The sequence below is a fragment of the Theobroma cacao genome, chromosome 9 (assembly GCF_053813885.1).
Source record: "Theobroma cacao isolate CCN51 chromosome 9, ASM5381388v1, whole genome shotgun sequence".
Lineage (NCBI taxonomy): Eukaryota > Viridiplantae > Streptophyta > Magnoliopsida > Malvales > Malvaceae > Theobroma > Theobroma cacao.
Window position 1 is genome coordinate 2,654,156 of NC_142647.1, and position 23,858 is coordinate 2,678,013.

At 33.2% G+C, this 23,858-nt stretch overlaps 3 protein-coding genes across 5 annotated transcripts; 2 read left to right on the forward strand and 1 right to left on the reverse strand.

Annotated features, from left to right (window-relative positions):
• Positions 1-241: 241 nt before the first annotated feature.
• Positions 242-6,275, reverse strand: LOC18588044 (serine/threonine protein phosphatase 2A 55 kDa regulatory subunit B beta isoform-like). 2 transcript variants are annotated; one of them, XM_018128043.2, is made up of 14 exons: positions 5,608-6,275; positions 4,575-4,678; positions 4,350-4,448; positions 4,115-4,234; positions 3,742-3,927; positions 3,468-3,559; positions 3,059-3,177; positions 2,690-2,813; positions 2,428-2,551; positions 2,191-2,259; positions 1,988-2,079; positions 1,503-1,580; positions 1,278-1,345; positions 242-1,009 (listed from the first exon to the last, which is right to left on the reverse strand). In XM_018128043.2, exons 1-14 carry the CDS (start codon positions 5,720-5,722, stop codon positions 867-869), a joined length of 1,533 nt encoding a protein of 510 aa, XP_017983532.2. In that variant the 5' UTR covers positions 5,723-6,275; the 3' UTR covers positions 242-866. The 2 variants fall into 2 exon arrangements, with proteins under 2 accessions (XP_017983532.2, XP_007012253.3); XM_007012191.3 differs by having other exon boundaries at positions 3,739-3,927; positions 5,608-6,273.
• Positions 6,276-10,879: 4,604 nt separating this feature from the next.
• Positions 10,880-15,276, forward strand: LOC18588045 (SNF2 domain protein). 2 transcript variants are annotated; one of them, XM_088810348.1, is made up of 5 exons: positions 10,880-11,901; positions 12,610-12,662; positions 13,545-13,702; positions 13,805-13,956; positions 14,291-15,276. In XM_088810348.1, the coding sequence occupies exons 1-5, from the start codon at positions 11,145-11,147 to the stop codon at positions 14,746-14,748; spliced, it is 1,578 nt and encodes a 525-aa protein (XP_088666474.1). In that variant the 5' UTR covers positions 10,880-11,144; the 3' UTR covers positions 14,749-15,276. The 2 variants fall into 2 exon arrangements, with proteins under 2 accessions (XP_088666474.1, XP_007012256.3); XM_007012194.3 differs by having other exon boundaries at positions 10,882-11,901; positions 13,545-13,711.
• A 4,097-nt stretch (positions 15,277-19,373) lies between these two features.
• NDL2 (N-MYC downregulated-like 2) lies at positions 19,374-23,118 on the forward strand. The gene is made up of 11 exons (XM_007012196.3): positions 19,374-19,537; positions 20,342-20,441; positions 20,831-20,928; positions 21,045-21,133; positions 21,454-21,514; positions 21,636-21,722; positions 21,800-21,877; positions 21,969-22,025; positions 22,136-22,191; positions 22,383-22,518; positions 22,621-23,118. The coding sequence occupies exons 1-11, from the start codon at positions 19,478-19,480 to the stop codon at positions 22,837-22,839; spliced, it is 1,041 nt and encodes a 346-aa protein (XP_007012258.3). The 5' UTR covers positions 19,374-19,477; the 3' UTR covers positions 22,840-23,118.
• Positions 23,119-23,858: the final 740 nt, after the last annotated feature.

Below are 23,858 nucleotides of genomic sequence, written 5' to 3' on the forward strand. Positions count from 1 at the left end.
AGGCTTTGATTGATAGTTTTTTGTTAAATTAATTGATTGACCTAATAATCACGCAGGCCAAATTTCAAGGGTATTATTTTGCCTCTTTCTTCATTTCATTTCCATTAGAAATGAAGTACAATTGGCACTTCCACTACAAAAATCTAGGGAATACTTGTGTAAATAGATTTGGTATTAATTTAACGCAAGTTACTATCAAAGTATAAAGTAATAATAATAAAAATAATGGAGGGTCAGAAGATTGATTTAAAGGAGGGGTTCTACTTCATCCCAAAACCAACACAAGGGAATTCTGTGGAGGAGGAGGAGAAAGAATAGTTAGAAATTAAATAACAATAATCGTAATGGAATATAACAAGTATTAATCTAAAGTTGAAAATGGTACAAGATTAAAGCACAAGGCCTCAGAGCTGCCTGTATCAATGAGAATTGATGCACCACATAAGTCCTTTTCCCTCAGATTTTTGGTTAAGATCCCATCAGTCTCAAACCCAGCAACATTGCAGCCCAATTAGAAGCGAGTTTGTTTTCAGTAGTTGGGAGTGCTATCATCATACTTTTTCTTCGACCTAAACAAAACCAAAATAGGGAGAGCACTGTGTCTATCCCTACAAAGAATATTAAATCAGGGGGCATGACCTGCCTGGAAGCATTAAAGTCAATGTACTACGTTGACAAATCAACAACAGCAACATTGAACCCTGGTGTTGGAAGACATGATAGAATTTCAATGAACCACCCAGAGTCTGGTAAATTGGTGCAGCTTCCGCATCATTAATTAGGGAACAAGGCAAAGCAAATCTCTCCAAAAGCAAGCGAGAAAAGCTTTGCCCAGCAAAATAATCACGAGCCTTGTCGGATCATCTTCATGCATAATACATGTAAAGACTATTTGATGCAGCGCATGCGAGAGAGTTTTCAGTTGGATGCCATGCTAGGTGTAGCAACTTTGTTGTGAAATCAAAAGCATTTCCATTTGCATCAACTCCCGAGTTATCTGCTCCTTTTACTGAAAGTGGAAACAAAGAGATGCATAGAGACATAAATGTTAAATGAACCTCAAGCAACCGTACAAAAGCAGAAAAAATATATACTTTCCATGAATCAATAATTGTTCAAAGACTAGTTACCTTAGAAAAAGGTTTTAAGCCTAATTCACTAATATCACAGCCCAGTGATTAAAAGAAGTCATTATGCAAAAATAAAGGAAAAGAAATTAAACTGATGGAACACAATCCAGATATCTGGACTTTGTAAGAAGGGTGTGAAACAAATACCACGTCTGACAACACCAGAGAGGCTACCAAGAGATCTTGAAGGCCTTGATGATGTCTGAATTTGTCTCCTGGAAATTCATTATATAAATTACAAAGTGAATCTCTGACAATATATAAGACATTCCTTTCGATTCAAGACTTCACAAACCAAGAAAAGTAAAACAAGTCCCTCTAACAGCTACTCACATCATTATATCTACAATAGCCAACTACCTCAGAACATACCTCATTGGGTTTTTGCTGGCTTCCAGTGTTGTTGCTTCTGTACTACCTTCAGAACAACCAAACACCCGAAACAGATTGCTGAAGTCACAAAAAGCACTACATTATATACTGGTTGATGGTGGAATCTCTTGGATTCCTTCTCTTGTACATTCATGCCCTCAAGTTTTGTTTTCTGTTTGCTGGGATTGTGTTTATTGTTGATTGTATAGGTTCACACCCAGCAGCTTATTTTGTTCTGATGGGTTCTTTTGTTTGGTGTCTTGATAGTGTATTGGGGAAATATGCTTATTTTTGTCTAAAGGCATATCAACCAATATGCAGCCATCTTGATGATGTTCTTGCCATGGGAATTTTTTCCATTCCCTATTTATTAATGGATGATATCTAATGATTTCCAAAAAAAAAATATGATGACCAGGTCCTTCCATATTGTTGATGTTTTATATAAGATGATAAAAAGAATTATTCAAATATCTAAACTGTACCTGTAGGAACCAGTAGCCAATCGAAGTCCATCTCCACTTAGACAACACTCAAATTTGTCAAAGATAGAATCATTTTCATATAGATCGCAAAGCTGCTCAAGGTCCAAAAAAGAAAAAAATCACCCATCATATAGGGTAAATGTAGTGTCTCTTTTTTAAATATTACCTAAACCCTACAAAAGAATCTAAGAAGAATATGTTACCTTTGGTCTAAGATATTCATGAACCTGGAAAGTTGCAACTGGACCAGAATCCATATTTATGTCCCACAACTGACAGCCAAGAAACCAAAACCTTGTTACAGAACAATAGAAGAGGAGGAAGGAGTAAATAAATATAGAAATTCAGCTATTATACTAGCATCATATCTGGTAGTTATGACACAACAGCAAAGTGCTGCTCAAAAGAGAAAAACTAATTTCACATAAAAATATATCAACCTTAAGGGTCATGTAATCACGACTTAGTATATGCCTTCCATCCTTGGCAAACTTAATGTCTGAGATTGATGCTATGATCTCTGTGAAAAAAGACCTGGAGCCGGGAGCCTCTTGTTCCTCAAACCTATACCATCAAAAATCTTATAAAAACACAGAGAAAACAACATGAAAGAAAACACAATTAAAGTATCTAAAGCTAATAATGATCCAAGCACTATAATGAATAAACCAATAAAAAACAGAAATACCACATGTCACTTACAATTTGCTGTGAGTATCACACAGCGCAGACTGGCGCATATCAATAAGACGAATTGAACCCTTTGAACTACTATATGCTAACATATTACAGTGTGTAGGATGAAATTCTGCCGAAGTTATCACCTCTGCAAGTATTGATTCAAATAAATCAATCATACAAACATGAAAAATACATATAGTATTACTTTTTAGGGAAACATCATAAATTGACAGCATTGATGTTTGCAATTGCCAAACAGTAAAATGAAGAGAGTCAATGAAGAACAGGAGAGAGAGAGAGAGAGTTGATTCTAATAATAAGCAACAGAAGATAAACAATTAAAAAAATCCAAATAGATAAATAATTGAAATTTTAGAAATGGATTCCCACCAGTCAAATCCTCCATATTTGCGGGTTTCACATCAACGATGTTAAAACTTTGATTGCTAATTTCCAGGTTCCACAGATTAATTCGCAGGTCGTCAGCCGAAATAAAAGTTTCACCATCACTACGAATCAAGAAGAAAGGAACAATAAGTATTTGGTAAAATCATGATCATGATAGCTTAGAACACCAAGCATTTCAGGTTCAAAAATCAAACAGCAATTTCTATGACTCTCTCAATTGATGATTTTTCTAAATGCCCCCAACCCCACCCCACCCACACACACAAATTATAAAAAGACTCAGCCGCAATAAAGTGGAAACTCAATAGAAAATAAGAGATATGTACCATTTATAAGGATTAAGAGGGGAAAAAGAGGTCAGGGCTAAATTCAATCAAATAAGTGGACATACCTGTTGTTGGATATGGAATTAATATGATAGTCATGAGCATGAGCATATATTCTTCGACATCTAGCCATAAGGTTCGTCTCATGACTGGTTACCTAATTACAACAGAAGCATTAAGTGTTAGATCAGCAAATCATATATACAATAATGTTGACATATAAAACATTGCAGAAACCAGCTCTTGAAACATGACAAAACTAACATAATAGATTCTGAAAGTATCAAAATATATGAAAATTTAATTGTTATTCTTAGAATCTGGATTGAGTACAACTACCACAGGCAAATGCAAAGATGAGAAACCCCCAGTAGGGAATGAAAATTCATTGCTTGTGCATCCTCCATTTGCAATGCACTGTTTGGAGCTTGTTGATATATTTGAACCAACAATAGGACCATTTCCCATGGCTTTTGTGGAGTCCATATTCATGTCACATACTTTTTTAACCTTCTTTTCTTGAACCTGTCCAAAGTAGAAATGGAATTAGAAAGACTAACAAGCAAGGATACATTTGTAGATTTGCTAAGTAAGTACTTTTTGAATATTGATTTTCCTTTGAAAAAAAATTTACAGGGCGACCATCACAATACCAATCTGTGTAGAACTTCAAAATAGTAAAATCCAGAATAAAAAAAATGCCTTCACCTACCTTCCAGAACTTGATTGTTTTGTCATTAGTAGACAAAAGAAACAGAGCACCATTAGCTGACTGGCACCATCTAATTTTGTTAATTTTCTCCTCAATTTCCAAGCTCTTAAGATAGTCAAACTGCATTAAACCAATAAAGTTGAACATTTCAATAGATGTTCAAGGCCAGAAATGCGTAAGTATGTAAACCCAAACAATTCTATGTTTATGTATGCCGTATACCACACATAAATACCTCAGGTTCGTGGCTCTGAAACTCTGTTTTGTAGCGAAACTCAGGGTGCCTATTTATTGGATAATCCATCCTCTCTAGATCTCTCTGATGTCCAACATGCTACATATGGTACATTTATATCACAGAACCATATTACAAAATGTGACAACAGAACACTGGAGCAAAATAGTGCATGAAAGAACCTAGCTTCAGAAATATAAATAGGAAAACAGTTAGCATACATACGTCTCGAGTGTCAGTCCTTTCAAACAAAACCACCCGACCTCCACGATCTCCAGTAGCAAGGTGATCACCACTTCTATCAAATTCAATAGCAGATATGATATCAACTGAGAAATAAAAAACAACATGTAAATGGAGTGAGCCGAGGAAGCAGAACATGTAAGAGAAGCAAGTACCAAGCACATCATACCCACAACTGTTTTCTTCACACAGGAAAAATCATCAAGCAAAGGGCGTCATGGAAAATACGATTTCCCTAAAATTTTAATTTAAATCCATCTCAAGTTTGCGGAGGATGCAAGGAAGGCATCAAGTAGAGCAAAGTTAACAATAGCCCAGTCAATGTAGTTCACAAAGAGAAATAAGAAACTATGATTCCTACCAGCCCAATACAAACAGTAACTCATAAACCTGCTAATTTCACATGGCTAGAGTTCTAAGTCAGACCATTTGGTAAGTTCACTTGCGCCTTTTTCTATTTTCTAGAACACCTACCACGTGAAAGAACCTAAAGTCAAGAACATCAATCACGCAGGCAAACTCAGTCTCTTACAAGCAAAGACTTGCTAGTGCCTTCTTTTCATGGGGCACCAGCCTCCAAGACCCTAGTAATAGGATCAATTTGCAGAAAACAACGGCCAAGCATTTATGAAATAAAAAGTTTATTGAATTAATTATTCCAATCATTCAGACAATAACAACTAATATCAGCTAAAACTCAACTGCTAAGTATAGAACAGATCGATAAACCACAATTTACACGCCATTGCTTCACATCACACTTCAAGAAGCTACACAGTGATCAAGCTCGACCTAGATCCTAACATTATACCGTAATCCAACCCAATATATATCCAGTAGAGCTCACTTATTACCAATTTAAGCAGAGGAAAATAAAATAGCAATGAAGGAAAACGATTACATAAGCAAATTTGGAGCTATAAGAGTTAAAAACATTAAAATTCGATCATTCATAAACAGTGAGACACAATCAAACCCTAAGAGAAATCCCATCGAATAAATCCAAATATTGCACCTTCCTGTACTTCCTCTCCGGCCGTCCGTTCCCCGAACACCTGCGAGAATTTCCACTCCAGCGGCTGTGACCCTCCCACCGGAGCTATGGCTGCTTCAGCACCGCCGTTGTTCATTGTTTTCCCCCCCAAAGAAAAGAACAAAGAAATTAAACCGATTCCACCTCAGGAAACAAAATAAAAGCAAACTCAATGCATCAACGAGCCGATCTGGCACTCAGATTCACAACAAAAACGAAACACTTCATCGATTCGAAGCAATCTCCATTGAGAAATGCAAGCTCTCGATCGATCATCTATAAATGAAAAAACAGCTTCACAATGAAAAATTATCGGCGTTTTCTCTCTCCCTTTTGCTTTTACCGGCAATGAACATCGATTGGATATTATTTTTAAAGAAAAATAAATAAAATTCTCTTTCGAGAAAACGAACATAGACGAGATTTCACTCTCTCTTCCCTACTCTTTCTCCGTCGATTGAGACTCTCACAGTTTTTTTTTTTTCCCTTATAATTTGGGAGAAGAAGGGGAAAAAAATGGAGATTGGAAGATAATGACGGAGCAGGAAATGCGACGTAGCTTTTTGGCTGATTATTGGATCTCTCTCCTTCTATTCCCTCTCTCTCTCTTCTTCTTTTTTCCTTTTTCTTTTTCTTTTTATGTTAATTTGGTGATTAATTAAGTGAATATTGAGATGTAAATTGTCTTAAGAAGATGGAAAAAATGGGAATGGATGGGCTCTAGCTATAAGCCATTTGATGAAAACGACATGGACTTTGGTTTCAAATTTAATAGCCTAAGCTTCTCAACTTTACGGATGAGGTTGAGGCCATGTTTGGCGTCGATTACAATGCTCTCCTTCTCTTCCCCTTTTGGTTTTGCTTTCCAATTATAACCCAAGTTTTGTCCTTAAACAAAACACCCATAATGACACCAAGAATCTTATGCTTTTGAAAGTGGTTTTTTTTTTTTTTTTTGAAAAGGTTTTAATTTTATTTTATATACTGTAGGGTATCTCTTACTTTTATCTAACCCTAATTTTCTTTTCGAGGTTTTTTTTTTACACTCTCAATGTTATCTCTAGTTTTATTTAGTTATAATTTTTTTCAAATGATTTTAAAAGTGTATTCTTTTATATTAATGTGATATATTCAGAATTTTAATTACAAAATATTTTTCATGAGATAAAGAAACGAAACTTTACTTGGTAACAATCGGATTAATTCACATGGATTTAGGTATAAAAAATAGTGAGTTATTTAAATTTAACAAATATTTTTAAAAGCTTTTTAATTATTTAATAAAATATAAATAAATTATTTTTTAATTATATTCGATGAAATTATATATTTTTATTTTGCATTAAATATGTTTTTATAACCAACAGTTTACTGATTATCATTAATAAATATGTCATTTATTATATTTAGATTACATGACACTAACGTGAAGTTAATATAAATTTTGAAAAATACTATACAATTCATATCATCAAGTCACATCAATATATCACATTATCATATCAGTATATCACGTGAAAATCACGTGACATAAAATAATAAGTAACATCTTAACTAATAAAAATTAATCAACTTTTAATTATAAAAATTTATCTTATAAAAAATAAAAATATATGAACTTAATTGAATATAATGTAAAAGATAAGAGTTTATATAAATTTTTTTAAATAACTTAATAAATTTTTAAAATATTGTGCTTTTAAATTTAAGAAAAAAAATTAAAGAAGAATTATTTTTTTTTTGTGCTTTTAAAAGGGAGAAATATGTGAAGTGAATTGTAAAATATAAGCGTATAGTATTTGTTGCAAGATAAAGTTGATGGTGCCTGGATAAGATTGAAATCAAAATGGAATGGTTTCCTCGATGGTACATAAAGCAACATGCAAAAAATATTTTCCCTAATTTGAAAGTAGTATTCGAAATTAACAGCTGTAGGCCTTGTGGATTCGTCGGTTTCGTGTTATTCGTTTCCTAAATACGAATCCATGTTTGATTTTTCATTTTTGTTTCCTTTTAGGGTGTGAATGTGTTGCAACATTGTATGTCCTAAAATGTTGTTTTAAACACTTTGAATAAGTAAGAAAGATTTTCAATTTCTTTTTTTGTTCCAAGTTTAATTTCTGAAATCAAACCAAAATCTCAACTAATCCATAACAAGGAAATCTATTTTATTAGTGTAGCAAGTGAGCTATTTTTAATGTTCTGCATGAGATTCATAATAAGTAATTTTTTTAACATATGATATCAAATTGCATGTGTCATGAGACGAGTCTTCTTTCACTTGATAAAAATATCTTTTTGATTAAAAATATAAATCAATAACAAATAGTATTAAAACTTATCAAACTCTTTACTGATAAAAAAGTTTTTTTTTTCATGTGATAAATATATATTTTGAGTTGAAAATGTAAATACGTGACATATATATATATATAATTAAAAAATGCGAGTGATTTAAATTTGTTATTCTTAAAAATTTTGTATTAATGCATAATACAAAAGTTTATATTATTGCAAAGATGGCAGGTAACATTCCAATAAGACAAGGAGATGTGCAAAATTTGTTAATTTTTATCTACTCTCTAAACACTAAAAAATTATGCTAACGTGTATAAAGCACTTAGCCTATTTCTTAATTATATGGGGAGGAATGACGATTGCATTGCAACCTAGCTTAACCAACTTTAAGATAATTGTATCATAAGCTATAACATAAGCTACTTTCCGATGCAAAGCCCTTTCTTTTTGTTTGCTTCCAATAAAAAATCAAAAGCAACATTCTCTTCCCCGATGCAATATCATTAGTGCTTGTTTGGTCTAAATTTTTTTCAATTTATTTATCTCTTAAAAAAAAAAAGTAAGCCAAACATAAATTTTGAAAAACTCTTAAAAAAAAAAATTTTTTTAAACAAATAAAATTTTGAAAAAAAACAGTGTCAAGAAAAGCTCATGTGACGTATTTTTTCTTATCTTCTTTTAAAAATGCAAGAGTATTTTAATTTTTGTTTCAAAAATATATTCATTTATTAAAAATAATTACAATATTACCCTCTAAAAAAATACCCTTTATGATAATTTTAACCAAAATTATAATTTATAAAAAAAAATTTACCAAATAATTTTAGTTTAATTTTAAAAATTATTATTTTTCATAAGAGCTTCATAATAGCTTTTAAATTAAAAAAAAATTATGTCAAACAAGCTTTTAGTCTTGGACAATATTAAGACGGGAGCTTAAGACAAAAATAATCAAAGAAACCAATGTTAGCAGTGGTGCGCGGTTACTTTGCTTTGGTTACATAATTACCAATATAAAATATTAAGATTTAAGATGTTCACGACACTTACTTGACTATCGATTTTAGTTTTAGACATAAATTATTTAATGAAAGTAAAATTCGATACTAATTATAATTTCTTTTAACTTTAAGCACATAAATCAAATAATTAATCATACTTCAAGTACTAAATATGTGATTTATCCCTTCTCCTTCTACCTATTTGCTTCCACAAACGAAATATTTCAAGAGTTAGCTCTCCGAAAAATATATGCGTGGATATCAGAAAGAAATGTTTTACATTTCAACAAAAACAGAAATTAATGAAGAGTTGTTCCCTTAACTATACGAAGATTTATCTAAAATCTGAATGCACTATCCACAATTAATATTATTAATTATTAAACTAAATAAAAGGAAGAAGTTTCGAGATGCTTTAATATTCTCATTTGACTCTTCTCCTTATTTAAATATTTAGATTATCTACTTTATTTTATATTTAATTTGGTGACTTTAGTATCTTTACTTATAATTGCTATTAGGCAACACGTCCCTTTACCAATTTCAAAGATTATCAGTCCCTTTTTCTTTTCTTTTTTTCTTTTAGAAATTCTTTAATTCTCAATTATTATATAGGTTTAGATTAAATACCCAAATAAGCTTCAGAATTATGTCAAAAAAATCAATTTAACCTTTATCTTTTTATTGCATTCAAATAAACTTCTAAACTTTTATTTTGAGTCTAATAAGCCCCTTTATCTAACCGTTGATCAACTTTCATTAGTCAATGGTACATGTGGTACTTTTATACCACATCATCTACCACGTGACAGATAATGTGGCATTAAATGTTGTTGATTATAATTAAGTAAATGGGTAAAAAAGTAAGCACATGAATTATAATTAATAATATTTAATGTCATATCATCTACCACGTGGCATATGACATGGTACAAAAGTGTTACATGTATTGTTGATTAATGAAAATTAATTAATGGTTATGGAGAGGGGCTTATTTGTCTCGAAATATAAGTTCGGGGGCTTATTTGAATGTAATAAAATAATAGGGGCTGAATTGATTTTTATGACATAGTTTAGAGACTTATTATAGTATTTAACCATAGTTCTAGCATTTCTCATTACATGTAATAAAAAAAAAACTCATAAATGACAATACAAATGTAAACATCTCATTTCCACACATTGCATGTCAATGGGTACCTTAAAAATGGATACTCTGCATTACATGATCCAATTAAGTAAGATTAGGGTACTTTATAATTAAATTTAAGTTGTGGTTTAAGGGTGTTCACTACTTAAATTCGATTATAAATAATAATTTATTGGTATTACTTTTTATTATATTATTTTTCATTTATAAATGATTTATAATTAATATAATACTTACCAAAATTCATTAATTGTTCTAAATATTTTTAATTTTTTTATGAACTAACTTCAATTTATTAATTTAATTTTTATTAATAATATACATAAAAATTTAGTTTAAATTTATTTTATTAGAGTATTTAATCAAGAACGTCAAAATAAGGATTCAAATAACAATTTAAAAATTTAATTAGATATTTGTAGAGTTCAATACTTTAAATATAATAAGATTCATGTTAAAATACCTAAAATATAACGGATAATTTATTCATTGACATCTCTACATTGTGAAAATAACAATTAAAAAAATAATAATTTATTTTTATTGTGGTAAGTAAAATACTCTTAGAGCATGACAATTACTATCATAACAATGATGTATAAAATTTAGTAAATCATGGTAATTAACCATCCATTTTCTTAAACAATTTCTCATATTTCTTCAAATTCTTTCCCACATGTCTAATACGTATTGCTACTTTAAATCTCCCTCCACCTATACCAACTACCAACTAAATTAACAGACAAGATAATATGGTTGGGAGAAACAAAAAAAAAGGGAAATAACTTGTAAACAAAAAAAACTCTACAAAATATTAAAATTTAGTATTAATTTTTTTTTTGTAGGGGGAGCTGGGGGGTTCATTTCTTTGAAATGTCATTGGCTCCAATTCAAATGCGTGACGTTACCAAAATACCCCCAACTTCCCTCCCCTTTCTCCACTTTCCAACGCTGTTCCCCGCAGAACTAGGGTTTCCCTCGCCCTGCAATTCCACCACACTCACTCTCCCAACTCGCACCACCTTCCCTTCATTTTCCCTCCACGGTTCAATCAGTTTTGAAATTTCAAAATGATACAATCGAATTCAAATTGCAGCACCACCAATCCAAAACCACCGGACACTTACCAACCCATGTTAACAGAATCCGTCCACCGGTTTTTAAGCGAGTACCGTAACGGCGCAACCGATTTCTCCAATTTCACCTCTATTTTCTCTAGGTTGCTACAGACTTTACCCGATCCACCCCTCGAATTCGTCTGGTTTTACTCCGCAGTAACTTTCCACTCCACTAAATTCGACTCTCCGAATTCAATCTCCGCTTCCAAAGACCTTTTCCAGCTTCTGGTGTCCTGCTCCGCTTCTTGTAACCCCATTAAAAGAATCTCCGTACTTGCTCCCGTTATTTACGAGCTGTTCCGTTTAACTCTTGATCGTAAAGTGTTAAAGAGAGAAGTGGAGAGTTTGCTAGAAGGGATTGTTAGTTACATTAGCATATGTTGCGGTATGGAAGCTGAGGGAAACGACGATTTGAGTTCGCGTTTTGTGGATTTGTTGCGCGTTTGGATGGTGGATAGAGGTAGGGAAGAGGAAGGTGAAAAGAGAGATTACTTGAAGGTGTTTTTTCCAATTGTTAGCGAAGAAGTTCAAAAAATGATTGGCGGAGAATGTAGGGTTTGGTATTTGGCTGGTGTTGTTATGTGTCAGGCTTTTCTGCTGAGGTTGTGCTTGAAATTTGGGGCTGAGATTCCAAAATTGGAGCTGGAGAAAGACGTGCATGATTGCGCGGTTCAAATGATAACTGGGTTTCGGAATTTTTACTTTCTGGGTAAGTCTTTCTTTTGCTTGTCCTTGTCAGCGGATAAGTTTTTATTTGAAAATTTGGATCGATGAAGCTGTTTTTTCTTCACTGTTCTAGATTCTAGAGTGGTATAAACTTTACTAACTGTATTGACGCTGATATTGCTAAATTGATAGGGATGAACTCGCTTGTTTATCTCAGATGTTGAGTCACTAGGTTGACTCGGATATCAACATTGGCACTGCGTTACTAATTATATTTATGGTTTTCATCGAAGGCAGCTTTGGCTATTTGCTTTTGGCCGTTTCTTTATAGAGCAAATAGCAAAAACTTATTTGGTTAATCTTACGAGTAACCAGATAAAATTAACACCAACCCAAACAAGGTAGATGCCCATAGAATTGACTTAACTTCATGCCTTTTTGCTGCCCATGCATGTATGTATTTGCTTGTGCACACATGCCTTGGAAAGCATTGGGCAAGCAGTAAAAGTCACAATCAAGCAGGTGCGTCAATCATTTTTTCTTTTCCCTTGTGGACAAATATTTGATTGACATGTTGTATATAAAGCCACTGTTGGGAGTCTGATGTCTTCTTCTGCTTGACAAGGCTTTTGTTCCTGCCTTAGTGCCAGCAATGACATGATATTCCTTTTCTTAGTGAGGTTTTTGTTTTTTTCCTTCTCCTGTTCAGTTGTCAATGTAGTAGTTCTAACTCATCGTTGGTGCGTAACAGATATCCTTTTCAGGATGCTGTTGGAACCAGTTTTACCCATTACCTCTCTACTGGTCAGTTTCTTCACACTTTCTTGCTTTAATTTTTAATGCTTCCATACTTACTATTCAAAAGTTAGATTTAGCTTTTGGTTATTCAAGAAGGAATTTTTGTAGTCTCAAACTATAGGGCCAAGCATTTTTCATAATTTTTTGAATTGAAAAATAGAACAGTAGAAGATACATTGTAGAGAGTCCAATGGCGACATGTTGGAACAAGACTAGAAAGATATTTAGCTATTTGTAATCCCCTTGAGGAAACATCTTGTTCTTAACATGCTAGATCCTAGTCTAGTCCTTGCTTTTAGTTTTTATCATTAATTACCACTCTGTTCTTTATTTATGGTTACTGTACTAAATAAATATTTTAGACACGAGCTTCAATTTAATGGAACAAGTCACATATCCTATTTGTCATCTCTTCTTAACCACGGCCACTTGTGGATCATCAGTGGATGCTGAGAATCAGCAAGACTTTGTCTTTGGCAATATGACCGTCAGTGGTCATTGCTGATGGTCACATTGCCTGCTGGCTATCACCAGTAATAATCATCTATGGACAAATATTTCTGTTTTTTTACTATTGACTATAATCACCTAGCATTATTTATGCCTATGAGTGGTTGTTTAGAACAAAGTTTTATCTAACACCGAAAATAGATTGTTTTCCTTAAAAATAATTTTCTTGAAAAAGTTTCCCTCAAGATTATTTTTTGGGGACCAAACAAAAAACTTCCAAGCAGTTGTCTTTCTCTAGTAGTTTTAAATTCCTTGGACATTTGAAACTTTCAAACTATCTACTTTGCACTTTGAGCTTCTGAGTTGTTTAATACGTTTGAAATAAGGTTGCTTGTACTTGCCCCTGAGATACTTGAATAAACCTTCATTTTACTGCAGGGCCATGGAAATGAAATTCTTTTAAGAGAAATTTTGTATGATGCTGTAATAACGATGGACCACACATTCCTCAGTCCCCAGGGGGGATTTCTGCTACCTGGCAAACAATTAAAAGAACTTGCTTTGACATGGTCCTTTGTTGCTGACAATGCCATACGGTCAGTGAGGTATGATTATGAATGTGAGGACTGGCAGATGCAATTGTTATTTATTAGAACATCTCATCCAGGAATCTCATGAGCCACAATCTAATGCCACAGGGAGAATGGTAACCAGACCAAAGCTATCACTTACATAAATGCTTTCTCTGAATCTTGCCTACCCTCTCAGTTGATCAATTGGGTTACCAGTCAGACAGGGATGGGGGACAAAGCAAGGAGCCTAAATGTTTCCACTCCCGTAGCTCTGATCAGTGAGTTGCCTGCTATCTCTATGCTCTTGTCATTTGTTGTCACTTGTCAGGACTTCAGCACCTGTTTCAATGGATTGTCTGGTTAAGATTGTCAACATGCTATGTGATGATATGAAGATATTTTGTTCTTACCGTTGTCCAAAGTGGAGCATATGTAATCACTAGACCAGCAACCTCTGCATTGGATGTGTCGCACTTTCGGTAGCTAAAAGTGCAAATTTGGAAGACATCTAACCATAGGACGCACATGATTTGTAATTCTTTCCTCTTTATTCTAATAATTTTTTTACGTTGGTTTCTTAAGTGTCTAACTATAAAGCGGCTGCATTTTCAGAGTGGCTACTCATCATTGAGGATCAAGGTGTGAGAATATTTGAATGTGACATCTCCAAGGTTTATGCCAAGGCAGTGCTTTGCAAGTCAAGGGTTGAATATGAGATCCCAGTTGTTAAGACCAATGGCAAAATTTTGGGTGAAAATCTTGTTTACATGGTTCATGAAGGGAGAGAAGACAAGAAAGCTGATGGTGATCTGGAGATGATTGATTCTATGGATACTGTTCCCTTGACTGCTCCTTGCTTGATGACATCAACACCAACTGATAGTGTAAGAAAACGCAAAGAAGGGAGCAATGTTGAAGAGGAAATACCTGTTAAGTTTGTGAAGTATCACTTTCATGAAAATTTGGTAAGGGAGAAGCTTTTGTCTTTGGCTAAAGATGATGGTTTGAGTAGTGGGAGTGAGGTTGACAATCCAGCTTCAGATGAAGATATGAAAGATATGGGACAATAATTTTAGACAAAGGCAGCAACTTGATCACAGTAACCAAAATGATTTTGGTGATTGTGGTTTCTGAGACAGTTACTGCTGTTGCATTCAATTTCGACGAAGAGCAGATGAGAACATTCTGCAACTGAATTTGCACCATTCCATATAGTATATTTTGAGGTTGGCTGCATGCTGATAAAGATAGAGATGCGGCTCGTGATCTTTCTGTCCATTTTTTGAAGACCAAGTTTATGATTCTGCCTTACCCCAAACTTGATGGTCGTCTTAGTTGTATCAATATTTGAAGGCTTTGTGGCTGAAGAAGTCAGTATTTTGACATTGGATGATGGCTTCTCACTTCAGCATCGGCTCCTAAATTCCCCCTCGAATTGTTCATTATGCCATTGTAGAGGAAATATCCAAGTTATTGTAGTATATGATCTACGCAAAGGAATCAAGTTGTAATAGAAGTGAAATCAACTGCCTATATTTCATTTCTCTCTTTCCCTCTTCATTACTAGTGAGATAGCATGGAGATTGTACTTTACTGCATGACTCTCCTGATTGCTGGATTTGACCATTGGGAGTTGGATGAATTCCCTTTGCCCTTGTTGAACTGGGGGTCTTTGGGCCGGGCTGAGCTTGAATATCCACTATATAAACTCAGCATAATCGTCCAAAGCCTAAAAGGTTTCATTTATCCAGTCCAACCCTAGGCTGGGCTGCCGACTTCGTTCTTGTTTCAGCATGCACTTGTCCACTTTCCCACTCTTTTGGAAAGGGTACATTGGAAGTATAGCTCAATGAGTTCGAAGAACTCCGAAATCCAAATCCTACCGACACTAGAAATATGCTAAGGACTGATTCGTGGTTTGGCATTACATTTTAGACGAAAAAGATTCTGCATTGCAATAATTTTTATTGAAAATAGAAATGAAGAAAAAGGCTAGATTTCTTTGTAGGGGGAACTGACCTCCATAAAAAGAAAAGGCATTAATTCATCACGTGTAATTCATGGTAGGTCCCAATCCGAGAGCGCTCTCCAACCATAAAATAACTAAGGCCAAGATTTCAACACTTTTGTCTTTTTGTATTACTAATAGTTTTAATATATGAAAAATTGATGATCAAATTACATTTTAGTTACATTTACATGGACATCCCAATCATTACAGTACAATCGGCTGTAATACAAGCAAAATATACAATCTTCTTGAAAAAACGACACGTGGCTTCTCTGCCCCCGTGATATGATTACTGTGACGTGAGGGCACGAGAAGTTTCCCCAAAAAAGAACACCATAAATTTTTCACCAAACCCCCCTTTTTGTGCCATGTAAGCTTGGAGGCGAAAATTGCTATTTTCCTTTTTTCCTTGAAACCTTTGCTTTGGTCCAAATCCTCCTTTCCTCCCATGTACTTCAATGCCAATCAACTAATCGTGTCGCCGACACTTAATAATAATAATAAAAAAAAAAAAAAAAAAGGAAAGAAGCTTCCCTTGAGCTTTATATTTCAGAAACAAAAAGAACGTAAAAGGGGCAAATACACAGATTTTCATGACTTTGTCTGTCTACTCTGTGATTTATGATTAGTTTTTGGATTTAATAAATTAAAAGCTAAATGTTAAAAATGAAGTTTAATGCAAAGTTATAAAGCTCCAAATTAATCGGATCTGATTTATGGGTCGACTTAGTTGGACCACCGCTGTGTCGGTGCTGACCGTTGCAAGGCAAAGCCTGGTCTCAAAATGTACAAAAAGGAAGAAAATTTCCCGTAATGTATACATCCTGGTGTAGACAACCTCACGTGTACTTGGTTGACTACAACCGGATTCAATTATTTTTGCTGTAAATCACCCGATCCCACGGAGATTTTTCACAGTGAGAACAAGAGTAGTGCTTTTGTCTGACCATCGAAAGAATTTAGATGTATCTAAATTCGCTTTAATCAGAGATTATCAGTACGATTCAAATTCAAATTCATTATTTATAGAGAAAAACAAATTTAAAATTATCATGTTATGTTAATATTAGGGTAGTGGAACGAGATGAAATAGGAGAAGTGTGGAGCCACACAATATCTATACTTTATGCCAAGTGCAGCCAAAATATCGACATCCGGTTATAAATTACACACAAATGATTGAAAGGTCCTTGGAAAAAAGTATTCCCTTGTCGATCACATCAAAGGAAGAGTCCTTTGAATTATGAAATACATATATATTAAGAATTTATAATAATAAACAAATATGATCATGAAATTTGTAATTTAAATGAGGTTGTTGGGTTAATGATAAAAAGACATTAAACCTTACATATACATGTACTTGCCAGTTCCTAGTCAAAGATTCGAGATTAAGACTGGCATTCAGCAGCAAAAGAAAAATGGTGAGATACCCACTTCGATTTTCTTCATACAACCTGCTGCCTGTGGGACAAAACTAGAAATGGTTAAGCTAGCAAATGTCATAGTTAGACTGTAGACGGCCTTGTTTTATTATCTTAATTTATATATTTTTCATAATTTTATATCACATATTTATTAATTTTTTTTAGTCACTAATATTTTTCGATGCTTCATGTTAAAGACAGCATGTGAACCAATCCAAAGTCACGGAGGGCAACTTTTGAATATTAAATTAAAATTATATCATGACATTAAATTTTCGATTTGATTTGAGATATGATAATAGTTCTTTTTGATACATGAGATGTAACACTATTAAATCTGATTTTAATGCTTGATATTTTGAGCTTAAAAATTTGAAGTCATACATAGAGCTTGCTTCACGGTACGGAAACATTCGAGGTCCCAACTTATAAATTAATTTTTCGAACATTATTATTTTCATCATTTATTAATATGGGACTCACAGTTTGTAGGTGAATTTCATAAATACACGCAACAACTATGTGTATATTAAAATAGTATTGGTAAAAGAAAAGGGCCTGTAGCAAGTTTCTCAATTTGCAACTTTGAAATTATAGATACAATAAATAAAAATAAATTAATATTTGTTATATAACTACAATAATTATAAACATGGTACGTGCATGAGGGTAGTTTGGATTTAATTTATTAAGACTCATCCACTGCCATTAAATTAAAATTTATTGTTAGATTGGTGACATTCAATTAAAATAGGAAATAAGAAGTTTGGGTATTTTGTGAGGTAAAATGTCCATCTCTCAAAGTTTCAAACTGCCTTATTTTAAAGCAGCAACCAATAATACATGGCTTGAAAAGCTAGAAAAAAAGGTCATACTCATGACAATGTTCTTAACCCACTCATTACCTAAAAAGAAAACAAAATAAAAAGAAAATCTTTAGCAAATTTGAACGCGACGGTGATTTTGTATCTGCATGACAAAGGAAATAGCTGCATTTCGGCCCATTGTTTTCAGTTTGTTTTTTGTTTTTAATTATTTTTATAAATATGGTCTTAAAGAGAAATAGAAAAAGAAAAAAGGAAAAAGGAGAACGTTTTTTTAATTTGAGTAAAACGACATGAAAGCGGTACGAAGAGGGACTGGCGGGTTACTGTCTGGTGAATGGTAATGACAGATACCAACTTGAGCTGAAAATGACGTTGCAAATGTTGGCATGCGATGGATGGCTGATGGGCCCCATCTCAATCTAACCCGTTTGATGATGTCTCAACAGTTGGATCCTGTGGCTGATTGCCCGACTTTGCATCTTCCATCCAACTCCTCCTCAAATTTTAATATACATTTCACCAATTCATCATTTCCCCCTTTATCACTATTTTTCCAAAAAATAAAAAAAATCTTACCCATCTGATTTACTAATATTTTTAAAGTAAATATGAATAAACGATAAACTCGATCAGAAAATTCATTCATATCAAATTCAGTAATTTTAAATTTAAAATTTTATCCAAAACCTATCGATGAAGTTTTATAAAATATTATAACACATCTTATTTTGTTTTAAAATTTTATTATTTATTATATTAAGGAGGTTAATTTCAATTGAAGCATTTTAGACAATAATCTTTTATTTAAGAAAATTCAAAATCATTCGAGTTAGTTGGAACAAAATCTTGCATGACAAATGCCAACAAAATAAAAACAAAAACGAAAAGCAATATATATGAAAAAATAAAATACGAGTAGTAGTTTACTTCGATATATAAATCAAACGGTTGAGCTCATTTGATCATATCACAGACAAAAACAATCAATCAAAAGTCAACAAATCAACTTTATAACCTAACTCCAATCTTTGTACTATAAAAATAGTTTAATCCTTAAATGACGATTTTTTAAAAAAAAAGGATTAGTTTTTAATAAATTAAAATAAAAATAGCTAAACAGGCTTGAGGTTAACTAGTGAATTGTGAAATGAAGAGAGGGTAATAATGTAAAATTGAAGAAACTGTCGGCCTCTTAACTAGGGTTCAATAGACCCGAGACCCAGGTTAAGGCCCGCTTGTGCGGGACCCTTGTGAGTTTTGTCTGTCTGTCTCTCTCTCTCTCATAAATCGAGCGTCGGTGACTCGGTCCGAGTTAACCACGAGTTAAACTTGTAGTTTTAGAGATAGACATTTTTTTTGGTGGAAAAGGGATAGACAAATTTAAAATATATAGATTCTATTTTTCTCGTTATTATTTTTATTTTAATAGAGAGAGAAATCTGAAAAGGAGGGACCGAGAGGGAGGTTTGGTATATAAGACATGGAAGCCAATTCTAAAAGTGCGTCTTCAGTTTGAGAGAGAGAAAGGGGGAAAATGGCAGATTCTAGCGATTCCGTTTCCATCGATATGGAAACGATCTCTCTTGGCGGCAAGGTAACCAGCATTTCTCTCTTGTTTGGTTACAGGGAAAATGCGGGAATGGAAGAGAAAAATAAATGGAAGAATTTTTTTCCCGGTTAAAGCTAAATGCACCTATCTGGCCTTTTTCTTTAGCTTAGCCAGATTTTGCTTCCATTTCTTGTTTATTTCTCTATTTTTCAGCTGCAAAGCAGTTATTTAAATCATTCATTATTTTTTATCATTGACAATTTATTTACATTCTTGCTGCATTTATTTTTGAATGATCACGTAATTTGTCTTTGTAGACTATAATCCATTGATTAATGGCTTCTGAATTTATTCCCATCTGAGAAGCACATAGCTAAATGAAATGAAATTAAATTAAAAAAAAAACTAAATTTAATGATTTATGAAACTTATAAATGCTTTTTTCGGGTCTTATTTGCTTCATGTGTTGGAAAAAGAATTCCTAGACTAGTAAATTCGTTAGTTTTATGTCAATTTGTCATATTAGGAGTTTGGATGATGCAGAATATGCCTAGATGAGCAAAACAGTTAGGTTTCTTGAAAAAGTTCTGCTGCACATGCAAATTCTATCTAGTCAGAATATACTTAGCTTGGGCTATGCCTGAAACGTTTTTCCTTTTAAAGTAAATGACAACCAAGTCACTTGGGCTCTCTTTATGTAGCTAGATCATAAGTTGTAATTTTCCGCATTGGCTATTTGTTAAAATCAAGGCATTATTTTGTTTGATGGTAATTTCTTTTGATTCCTTTAGTTGCTTTCCAGAAAGTTTTGTTAAACCAATAACAATGCATTGTAAAATCTGTCTGCAGGAGTACCTTGTGAAAACTCGCCATGGTACGGTTTCTGTTGCTGTGTTTGGAGACCAAGATAAGCCAGCTCTCATCACCTATCCGGATTTAGCACTAAACCGTAAGTAATGCAGAAAACTGTATTGTACTCCACATTTTCCTTATGCTTCCCTCATGACAAAACATGTGCTGCAATGTCTAAGAAAACTGGTCTTTATTTGCTAACAATTTAGGCTAAAAAGGGTCCAGGATTTTCATTTTGGAATAATGACTTCTCTTTATGACATATATATTGTTTCAAACTTGAGATCTTCATTTGTGATTTCATCATAGTGCATATGAGACTTTGTGTCTGTAAGGCAATTAATTTTAGCTAAAATTTTACATGATAGTGTAAGATGTCTGGAGTTTGTGAAATTATTTTTAAGATTTCCACAATGACCAAGACCATTTTATCCAATGATACTTCTGGTTTCTAACCTAAGCTTTTATTTGTGTGAGATTGTGCAGATGTCTCCTGTTTTCAAGGCTTGTTCTTTTGTCCAGAAGCTAGTTCCATACTTCTCCACAATTTCTGCATATATCATATAAGTCCTCCTGGGCATGAGGTCAGTTCTGTGCATGTTTTACTCTTGTATTTGCTGTTTTAATAATCTTTTTTTCTTGGTTGAATCATATAATTCACATCTTTCTTATCCGGGACTTTCTTCAAGAAATATTGCAGTTGGGAGCTGCCCCAATCGGTTCTGATGACCTTATGCCTTCTGTTGATGACTTGGCAGATCAGATTGTTGAGGTTCTCAATTTTTTTGGGTAATTATATAATTTCATTGTTATTTTATTTATTTTCTCTTTCTATGTGTCAGCTGATTAGGATTTACTTCACTGTAATCTCTTCTGCTTTGACATTCTTTGACACATTGTATTTTGTCATGATGGCTGATAATTGTTGTAGTTGTTGTCTGAAAATGATGTAAATTGATTCACCTACTACCCTTGTCTAATTTCTTAAGCTGTTGTTTTCTTTAATATTTTATCACCAGTAATTCTTTATATGGAAAAGAATATATGCAAGCAAGCTGATATTCCTTATCCTTAAAACTTTTTCCTTCTCTTTTCTGAATTAACCGCAGGCTTGGTGCTGTAATGTGTATGGGTGTTACAGCTGGAGCATACATTCTTACCCTATTTGCTGTAAGTCAGCTTCCTTGGCATAGTGTGAAGAAATTTTCTTTTCCCTTTTATGTTTCCAATGAAATTTCTAAGTGCTCCTTTGTATTCTTGGAAATAATTTTTTGTGTTTTTGTCTTAATAGATGAAATACAGGCAACGTGTCCTTGGGTTAATACTTGTTTCACCCCTCTGCAGAGCGCCCTCATGGACAGAATGGTTGTTAAATAAGGTTCCTTTTCTGGGCCTTTCTATTTTTCTTAGGGTTAAATAGATTATGTGCTCAGATGGGTTTTCATATCATTTCAGGTGATGTCAAATTTACTTTATTTCTATGGCATGTGTGGAGTGGTGAAGGAGTTATTGCTCAAGCGCTACTTCAGTAAGGTATTTTTCTGCTTCAAAAGTTTATGCCATTTATATCTTTGTGTCTAGAATTGGACTAGTTGGGTGATAAGGTTCTGAATGACAATGGCAGGAAGTTCGTGGTAGTGCTCAAGTACCCGAATCAGATATAGTTCAGGCGTGCATAAGAGTTAGTTCCTCAGCTCCTTGTATTTGCCTTCTATTTACTAGTCCAGTGACTTACAATGAAATATTTCTCATGGCACTTTCTGACTTAAATCCTGTGTTTTCGCCTTCCAGTTGCTAGATGAAAGGCAGAGTATAAATGTTTGGCAATTCCTTGAAGCAATGAACGGGTAATGCCTGTCTCCATGATAGATAGGTAGACTAGGTTTCTTTTTGAAGATGATGTTAAAATAGGCCTCACGTGGCTGGTTTCCTTATCATCTTTACTGGGGGAAATAAAAAAGAAAAATGTTCAATGCGTGCATGCAATTACAGCTTTGATCCGGCATTAAAGTCTTATTTAGTATTTACTGTCTTTCAGGAGACCTGACCTTAGCGATGGATTAAGAAAATTGCATTGCCGTTCACTAATATTTGTTGGGGAGAACTCTCCGTTCCATTCTGAGGCTCTTCACATGACATCAAAATTAGATAGAAGATATAGTGCCTTAGTGGAGGTATGAAAACAGTCTATTGCCTAACCTGATATAATGTCTTTCATTTAGCTTTCAACATCATATAACAGTGAGCTAACTACCTGGAAATTGGGGAACCTACAGGTTCAGGCATGTGGGTCAATGGTAACAGAGGAGCAGCCTCATGCCATGTTGATACCAATAGAGTACTTTCTTATGGGATACGGCTTATACAGGCCAACCCTAAGCGTCAGCCCAAGGAGCCCTTTGAGTCCATCTTGCATCTCGCCGGAGCTTCTATCACCAGAAAGCATGGGCTTGAAGTTAAAACCGATTAAAACCCGTATCTCCGTTGAGGTTTGAGAGAAGATGAAAGAGAAAGGGGGCAAGATCACCTTTTTGTAATCTATATATGTGAGGTGTTTGTAACATCTTTTGACGGGTTGGTGACGATCAGAGAGGATTACCAGAGGGTTGTAGATAGAGAAAAAAAGTACAGACAGAAAAGGAGATATTGTCATTCTTTTATTTGTAACCATAAATCTTAGCTGAGGTGAAGACGTGAAGTCATCTGTAAATGGTCGGAATAATTATTTACTAGAGAAGAGCCAATAATGATAATAACAGTGGGTGGAAGGTGCATTTACACTTTGCCTTTTTCTTTTATGTTATGAAATATAATTACAAAAGAAACGTATTAGTAAAGTAACAAGAGTTTATTTAAATGTGTATTTTTAAAAATGACGTAAGAGGTTTATTTATTGATTAATAATTTATTTTTTTATTTTGTTTTTACATAAATATTTATTTAGATTTTACTGGTTTTATATTATTTATGGACTACATATTTAAAAATTTTATGTTTTGCAAGGGAGTTTATTTTCTTATTGATTGTGTCTTTTTTATCATTTTGTATATTTAATTATTTTTAGAATTTTATTTTTGAAATCAATTAATTTTCTATGCTTTTAACGGTCTTGTCTTACAAGAACATCAATTCTAATGCAAGCATTTGCAATTGGTATATGAGATTTATTTATTCTCTTTAAGTTAGTAAATACGTTTTATTACTGATTTGTTATATTTTGTAAATGAATTACTTTTGAACTTTAAGTTTATATTGATTTGTATGAATATTGTTGCATTAAAATGTGGTGTGTTCACATTGCATGCAATTATGTTAATTATTTGTGAATAATTAACAAATATTTGATTAATTAATATTGGATATTGTTATGATATTACTTGATTGAATAATTGAAAAATGTTTATAAGATAATTGAGATAGGATATAAATTTAAATTTAATTTATTTAAATTTAAATAAAGATCATTTATGTAATAATCTATTACATTTAAATTTAATTTGTTTAAATTTAAAAG

Bases quoted from the DNA above. Each gene is read 5' to 3' on its own strand.
- NDL2 (XM_007012196.3), top strand. From the start codon at position 19,478: ATGGCAGATTCTAGCGATTCCGTTTCCATCGATATGGAAACGATCTCT. The intron at 20,442-20,830 runs GTAAGTAATGCA...GAGATTGTGCAG, and splicing joins TCCGGATTTAGCACTAAACC to ATGTCTCCTGTTTTCAAGGC. The intron at 20,929-21,044 runs GTCAGTTCTGTG...GAAATATTGCAG, and splicing joins TAAGTCCTCCTGGGCATGAG to TTGGGAGCTGCCCCAATCGG.
- LOC18588044 (XM_007012191.3), bottom strand. From the start codon at position 5,722: ATGAACAACGGCGGTGCTGAAGCAGCCATAGCTCCGGTGGGAGGGTCA. The intron at 4,679-5,607 runs GTGCAATATTTG...TTTATTTCTCAG, and splicing joins CGGAGAGGAAGTACAGGAAG to TTGATATCATATCTGCTATT. The intron at 4,235-4,349 runs GTATTTATGTGT...GGTTTAATGCAG, and splicing joins TTCAGAGCCACGAACCTGAG to TTTGACTATCTTAAGAGCTT.
- LOC18588045 (XM_007012194.3), top strand. From the start codon at position 11,145: ATGATACAATCGAATTCAAATTGCAGCACCACCAATCCAAAACCACCG. The intron at 12,663-13,544 runs GTCAGTTTCTTC...ATTTTACTGCAG, and splicing joins TACCCATTACCTCTCTACTG to GGCCATGGAAATGAAATTCT. The intron at 13,957-14,290 runs GTGAGTTGCCTG...CTGCATTTTCAG, and splicing joins CACTCCCGTAGCTCTGATCA to AGTGGCTACTCATCATTGAG.